The sequence below is a fragment of the Mus pahari genome, chromosome 15 (genome assembly GCF_900095145.1).
Source record: "Mus pahari chromosome 15, PAHARI_EIJ_v1.1, whole genome shotgun sequence".
Taxonomy (NCBI): domain Eukaryota; kingdom Metazoa; phylum Chordata; class Mammalia; order Rodentia; family Muridae; genus Mus; species Mus pahari.
The window spans coordinates 11601986-11610169 of NC_034604.1; the positions used below are offsets into that span (position 1 = coordinate 11601986).

Below are 8184 nucleotides of genomic sequence, written 5' to 3' on the forward strand. Positions count from 1 at the left end.
AAAAAAAAAAAAAAAAAAAAAAAAAAAAAAAAAAAAAAACAAACCCCAAACAAAAAACCGAACAATAACAACAATAAAAAAACAAAAAACAAAAACCAAACAGCAATTGGAATGGGACAAAGAGGGCACTCTGGGGAGGCATCAGAAAAGACCGCAAGAGAGACTCTGAGAACATTGAAAAAGGAGGGAGGAGAGAGTCACTTGGGAACTCACCAGCAGTCCAGGGTTGTAGCCAGGTGGCAGAGGGGTAAGGTGCTATTACAGGTGCTGTCTTCTGGGGCCCATAGAGAGGAAAGCGAAGGGGATCAAGCAGGAAGTACAGGGAGCAGGGTGGGCAGGAAGCAGTCCCTGCTGGGTAGCAGAGCACCCAGGGGAGGCGGTCCTGGAAAAGGCCAGCCTCCCTCCAGCACCCTTTGTCACCTGCTCATTCACACACCTGTCCCCCCTCTCCAGAGACCTAATCAAGAAACTCAGTTGCTCTTTGGACCTCAGTTTTTCATCAGAGAAATTAAAAAGAAAAAAAACAAAACAAAACAAAACAAAAACCAAAATCCAAACCCGTGAACCATAAATAGAGACTTTAAAATGACTTTAGCTCCCCCTTTTCTTAAAAAAGCCACAAAAATCCGATCTCCCAAGCAGCTTCAGCTAGCTGTGGATCCCCCAAAACTTCTAGCATGAATGTTCCTCGCTGCCTCTGTGATGGTCTCCCCAGCATTGCTCCCAGCCCCACGATCACCATCAATGTGCCCTGATGTGTTCACATTCATAGGAAATAGACTGACACACTTTGTTTTGCTGTTTTTCTCCCCTAGAACAAAGCAGGATTTGCTGACCTGACCGACCGGGTTGCAATGATCTGGGCACATTGCTTCCCAGAGAACGCACTGCTCCATCCACTCCTGGACAGCTAAGTGCCCGGGTGAGCAATTTTTCTAATGAAAAGTATTACAGAGTAATTTCCCATGCTAAAAAGCATCCCCTCTCTTCTCCCTCTGCTTCTCCTCTGCATAAGCTCAGTCTCCAGGCTTAAAAGAAGCCGGGCACCTGCTCTGTTGCTACCTTCTAGATTCTGCCTGCGAAGACATGGATATCTGCAATGAAAGAGTTTTTCACCGTTTGAAAGTCTGAGCATTGTTTCCTGAAGGCAAAGAAGGACTTACCCCCACCGCCTTGCCGCAGCTCTGTCACTCATGCCTTCCCTGGCCACAGTGCGGCTCTCAGTGACTGCCCTCGGGCTCCAGTACACCGGGAGTCAGATTACGGGCACTTGTCTGATTGGGTTTTTGGAGTGTAGGGGTGGAAAGATTCTGCACCATGTGGTAATCACTAAGTTATATTTGAACTAGAAATCGTCCCTGAACCTGATCATTATAGACACAGGGCATTTCAGAAATGCAAAGCACTTGAGAATGTATTTCTTTAGCTGCTCATCTTTGCAAGGGAAGACTTCCCTCCCTAAGTGTTTATTTGGATTATTCCAGTCACCAAGGATTGAGGAGAATTTGCCTGGTTGGCTCCTTATTGAAACTGAACGACCATTACAAAATGGTTGTGAGCTAGTCATTGACTTTCAATATTTGAAATATGTGAGCTTAGAAGTTAATCATAATATATAGCTCTAACTCCACATACATTATCTACTCTTTGAGTTCAATAATAATAATGATGATGATGACTATTATTTTTTTCTATGAAGCAGCAATTTTTAAAAACACAAAGGTTAGACAGAGACAGAAAAAATGTACGGGTTGGAAAGCTGGAGCCAGGACTGTATATATACTTTGCTGTTCTCTGTTAAGAATGAGTGTAGGACACAGTCCTAAATTACTCAGGACTGTAAGATTGTCAGCACAGGGAGTTGAGCAGAGTGTAGGACCCCTCCAAATGCATGACTGCATGCCCATGAAGCTGTCCCCATGCAGTGTGCTGCAAGGAGGTCGGAAATAGTTGCAAGTCCCACCAGATCAATATGATTTTTTTTCCTCAGATAGACCATAGGTACACAGCAAAGGAGTAATCTTAGCCCCTGGTTTATGACTGTGTCTTAATAATTAATCAATGAATTCTAATCAATATAATGAGTATCAGGAATTCACTGCTCAACTCAACAACTAAAACTGTGATATACTTTTATCCATAGGTTCTCTGGCTCTTAACTCTTTCTTATTTCAGATGGAACACACACACACACACACACACACACACACACACACACACACACACACACTTTTCAAAGTGCAGTATGGTAAGAAAACACTTAGAAGTGGCAGACTCTCACACTTTCTCATTTGTCTGAGTTGTGTGCTTGAGACAAGGCAACATGTTCAAAGCTCCCAGTTCTCATTAGGAGAAGGAATTCTGGTTTAAACGGGCATTTCGGAAGCATAGCTCAGGGCTTTTCCTCAGTAACCCTCAGGTAACACTTGCATGGACCTCCTCCAGCGTCCTGTTGCTCAGGGATTGTTGTGAAACCTTTAAAAACATGCTTCCCCAAGTCAGAGCATTCTGACTGAGAGGGGAGGGAGGGTTTGAAAAACCCACAAGGAACATTTGAAGCATTTCATGTTGACTCTTGAAGTTTACTGTTTAGAGGTGGTTTTTTTTTTTTTTTTTTTTTTTTTTTTTTTTTTTTTTTTTTTTTTTTTTTGGTGTGTATTTTCCTCCCTGATTACAAGCCTTGGCTCTTTAAGCAGATACACTAAATGTAACGCCCTTGATGGTGGAAAAACGGAGCCAGGGTGTTTATGAGGTATAGGAACTCAAGGAGTTGGGATGGGATCTTTGCCTTATGAACACACCCTGCACTGAGGTCAAGGTCTCTGCAAAGCCGGATGCTTCTTGGGGCTGTAGGCTGTAGGGTGCTGGGAGGACATGTTTGCCTGGGCTCATTAGCATGCCATGCAGGGCCTCTGCAGTTCCCATCACCGCCTCACAAAGTGCCAGCAACACTTGGTTGCCACGGTTTCCCTTGTCCCTGGCTGGCTGATGTGTTGACAGTCCAGTTCCTAAGGGTTGACTGTTCCCATCTAGGGAGGGGCCACCCTATTTGGCTCCATCTCTTCTACTCATTGATACTCTGCATAGTGACCTAAGATGGAACAGGGGTTAACTCTTTATCCACCAGAGGTAGATTTTACTGGGCATGGTTATCCCGTTTGTAACTGAGTTGATTTCCCTGGTCTTCCCTGAACAGTTTCAGGTTGGTCCAACAAGCAAGCTACTTGCCTGGATATAGACAGACATTTCCTGTGGGCTTGCCTGTGGACATGGATGCAGACAATTGAGGAAAGAAAGCTCCAGATAATGGTAGTAAGGGTGTAAAGGTAGGAAACAATAGCTTCTAAACTCAGCTGTGTGAATCTGGATTTAGATGTAAGGACCGTTGGAACTAATTTATTTTCTCACATTGAATATTACGAGCCTAAATCTTTTAAAGGTTGGGATTACAGGGTTTACCTTAGTTGATAACGTGAATAATGCCATATAAGTATGAGGAATGGAGCTTGATCCTCACCGCTCACATCTAAGCCACGCTTGTGCTTACCCCAGGCCTGGGAAGGGAGAGGCAGAAGAAGCTATGGAACTTTCGGGCCAGCCAGTATACGTGTGCACTCCAGCTTCATTGGGAGACCTGACTCCAAAATAAGATGAAGAGTAACATGAAGACAACTGATGTTAACATCTGTCTTCAACAGACAAGCATTTGTGCGTGTGTGCATGCATGCACGCACACACACAGATATATACACACATACACAGAGACACACACAGACACACAGACATACACAGACACACAGACATATACAGACACACAGACACACATACAGAAACATACACAGACACACATACTTTCACACAGACACAACATGCACACATACACACAGAGAGACACAAATAGAGTGAAGTAACAACTTAGTAACGAAATCTTAACATTTGTTCTATACAGGTTATGATCTCTTTGGGGGACAGTGTGTGTGTGTGTGTGTGTGTGTGTGTGTGTGTGTGTGTGTGTGTTTTGTCTTGGTCTTTAATCACTGAACACATGAAAAAATATTAAATGTATATTTACATGGCACAAAATGTTAAAATTTGTCTTCTATGCTAGACCACCTCCTGCAATTTTAGCTAATGAGCCTTGTGATATTAGATTAATAACGCACAAGGAAAATTTAGAAACACACAAGTGCCCAGCCTGCTAGAGAAGATTCAGTCTCATCTAATGAATCTTGTTTCCCTTTTATAAATCTTGGTGTCAAAGGTCCCCAGAGGTCTTTATATATCAGTATACTCATTAGAAACAAACATAGGCAAATCAACAACAGCAGCAAAGGGGTAAGTGAAGCTTTGAGCTTCCATCAGAGGTGTTGCTTTATGATCATAATTCAGGATAATTTCCGGCTCCTCCCCCTTCACAGAGCCAGATAAAAGCTGATTAAACAACAGCAAGAGTTCGATTGTTCAGCTCAGCTTGCTGGAGTGGAGGGGAACAAAGCTGCTTCCCAGTGAACACACAAGCTTTAAAAATTAACCTTCCCGTTCCCCACTCCTCATGGATGGAGTGGGGTTTCCCAGTTAATAGAGCAAGTGCATTTGCCTTGATTCAGCCCCACAAGCCACCTTTGCCTCCGGAGCTGTGCTCTGCTGACATTTAAGGCAGGAATTCCCTGGGAAAACGGTCAAGAGATTCTTTTGGTGTGGCTGGCAGACCTCCAAAAGGTCTAGAGTTCCCCTGCCCAGGCAAACAGGGAGAGAGAGCAGGAGGGAGGGAGAGAAACAGAAGGACTTTATTGAGTGACTCTGTTTCATCTGCAGCTTGTACAAAAAGCAGAAATGTGGCTGGGTGACTGGATGTTTTTCTTGCCCCTTATCTCCTGCCCAGCTAAGATGACAGTTCAGAGTGTGGCTAGTGATTTAGATGCAACTTAGACATGACAGGGGAACATTGATTTACTGGGAAGCCAAGAACTCTGCGAGCTATTGAACTGGACCAGGTTTAATAAATTAACCAATCATCTAAAATGCGGTGTGGAGTAGAGATTGTTCCAACTTTTAGTTAATTTGTCTGTATTAGGCCTACAGTGTCACTTGGGTGGTCACTTAACTGACAAACATAGTTTTAGTTTCAAGAATAGAACACAGGCTGAGGAGGGGGCTGAGTCCCCAAAAGCAATGGTGTGTAATCATTTGGGTCTGAGTTCGAATCCTCCACACTCATGTAACAACTGGGCATGGAAGTGCCCTTATAATCCCAGTGCTGGTTAGCAGGGTCAGGAGGATCCCAGGGGTGTGTTCGCTGTCAGCTCAGCCTATTAGTGAACTGCAGCTTCAGTGAGAGACAGTATGTCAGAAGAAAACAAGGTGCAGAATTACTGAGGGAGCTGCCTGATGTTGGCCTCTGGCCACTAAATGCACACACACAGACACACACCACATGAACATCCCCCCCAACCTTTCTACAAGAACAGATCAGACACTTCAAATTCTATGCATACCATGAAAGGGCAGGTTGAGCAGGAAAAAAAAAAAAATCTGTTTTGTCTTTGAAAAACAATGCTAGAATCAGGCTGTGTTCCGCTGCAGGAGAAGCTCATCTATGACTCCCTCAATGTAACCGATCTGTAAGTCAGGGGATGAGGCATGAGCTTGGAGCAGCTTGAGGTACTCGGGTCAGATCTTCCTCCCTTTACTATGCCTCTGCACGTCCTTTCTTCCACATGCCTCTAGTTGGAGAGCCGCATTTGAAGACCCTCACCAGGCCCCAGAAGTGTCCAGTCTTCTTACCAGTGATTTCTTCTGTGCACACGTGCGTATATTTTGTCATACACTGGCCTGTGGAGATCCCATCCTGCCACAGCTTTCCAGCCACCTGGTGGTCTTAAAATGACTCCTTTCTCTGTCAGTCTCTGTCATATGATTCTCTGATTTTTTTTTTAACCCCCTGGGAAGTCACCTCTTCCTTGAGTCACCCTATCTGGGTGGTTGTAAGTGTGAGTTGCTCCCCAGTTGGTGGTGCTGTGTGGGGAGTGTAGGAGGCCCCACTTCCAGTCACAGTCTTTTGTGCTGGTAGTTGGGATGTGAGCCCTGTTCCCTGCGCTAGGTGCCTGCTGCTCACTGCTGTGTTTCCCTGCCGAGATGGACTTACTCCTCTGGAACTGTAAACGCAAACTGCTTCTTCTAGAGTTGCCTTGATCCTTGTGTTTAATCACAGGAACTAAGACAACATCGAACCTTACCTCTGAGCCTACAGAATCTGAACTGACTCTTGACACAATTCTACTGGTACGTATTCTGTTTGTGATACAGACATGGCTGCCCTTATAAGCACACTAATTCTTGCAGAGGAAAAAAAAATGCACCTTTATTGGTATTATTCCAGCTATCCAAACGCCACACAAAGGGAACGCTTGTCCTTTGATTTATTCAAAAACAGGTGAGTGACCCAGTGGTGGTCGATATAGTGAACTATGATTCATGCTGCAATCTAAGAGTAGTTTGGAAAGCTAAATATTTTAACAAAACCTTAAGGGTTTACTAATGACTTCAGTACCATCTTTGTATTTTTTGTTGAAATGTTTTCTACACTCCTCCACAGGGCATGGAATACTGTTTTTCCAAACTCTCAGAGAAATGCAGTAGCTATTGGTCATATTACATTTTTTTAATTTTTGTTACTTACATGGTGCTGGGGATTGAACCCTGCCTCATGCACGTTCAGCACGTGCTTCGCTACCAGCCCCCAGTGCTGTTGTTCCAATGAGAACTTATTCTATAGAATGGATGAAAGAGCTCAGCAGTGTTCTAGCTCTGAGAGCTCCGAGAGTTGAAGAAAGTGCTGTCCCAGGTAGCTTGTGACTCATCAGTTGTTGGGAAAGCAAAACGGGATGCTTGGTGTCTGTGTTCATGGCTGGTTCAGCACCTTGCCACAGCTGAGAGGATCTAGCTCAACCACAGACCAACATAAGGACACAACTCATGTTTCAAAATATAGTGCAGATTTTGTGTGAACAAAAAGCATTTATTCTGGTTATTTCAGAGTTGGCAGGATTAATGATCTAATGGTTAGTCATTTGTTAAAATTACATGGTAGAGGACAAGAGCCAACCCTAGAGTTTGAGTTTTGAACACGTAGTCATCACCACTGAATTTATTCACTTTAGTTAAGGAAGCTAAACAGGAATTTTTTCCATTGTGTTGAGATTTATTCACTATTTAATTCCGTGACTCAACAGGCCATAGTAAACTTTTTAAAACAGAGAGCAAACACAACTCTATTCAACCATTTTCTGTGGGAAATCATCTGATCCATGAGGCTAATATAATATGGAAAACTTGATAAGATTCAAGTCTCACCAAAGTTAGGGTCAAGGTCAACTGTAGAAGATGAATCCAAAAATCACTTACTTATAAAAATGAGCAAACAGAAACAAAAACAACTTCCAGGCTGAGCAATTAATCAAGTGATTAAAAATATTTCACAGTATCGAGATATAAATTAGTTTAAACTTTTAGTTTGTGTTACCTTGTCAAAGTAATAAACTTGTTAATATGTTACAAGCAGGCGAAAAGGAGTTTGAGATAGCAGCCTATTTCTGAATGGAGCAAGTGTGAGGGAAGAAGCCAGCTGGTGGGCATGCTCAGTATTGCTGTTGAGCTCCTTCGGCAGCTGAGAAGCACAGGGATAGACATCCTTGGTTCAGAGACACAGAGGCCCTCCTCTCAGCAGTTGCTTTCCTCAGTCTCAGTTACTGAAGGTCAACCACAGCCAAGTGCTAAATGGGAAACCCCAGGAATGACTCACGGTTAAATTATGCTTGAGTGGGAGGATGAGTTCACTTCGGAGTAGGCTCTTACATGAAGCCAAAGCATCTCTTCGTATATTGTAATAGGGTCATAGTAGCATAATGGCTACATCACAAGGGTTCTGTCATTCACCTCAGCTCATCTATGGATGCACACATTTTGGTACCACACATCATTCCAACAGGAGTGAGTGTACCCACTGAAATGTTTAGGTGCTATATCCAAATAGCCTTGTTATAGTATATTATGATGATTTCTCTATTGTTATTGTCAATATACTATTCCTATTTAGAGATCCAATTCTATTCTATTATAGATTCATCTGCATTAAAAAGAAAACCAGTATATACACAAACACACACACACACACACACACACACA

General features: G+C 43.2%; 1 protein-coding gene across 2 annotated transcripts in view; it reads right to left on the reverse strand.

Moving 5' to 3' along the window:
• The window catches only part of Aqp4 (aquaporin 4), a 12306-nt gene extending 10983 nt beyond the window's left edge, over positions 1-1323 (reverse strand). Inside the window, exon 1 of one of the 2 annotated variants that reach the window (XM_021214605.2) lies at positions 1164-1323. In XM_021214605.2, coding sequence (XP_021070264.1) covers positions 1164-1195 — 32 coding nt within the window. In that variant the 5' untranslated portion in view covers positions 1196-1323. Of the gene's footprint in view, positions 1-213; positions 572-1163 lie in introns of those variants that run through there. The other variant, XM_021214607.2, reaches the window with a different exon arrangement.
• Between the last annotated feature and the right edge of the window lie 6861 nt (positions 1324-8184).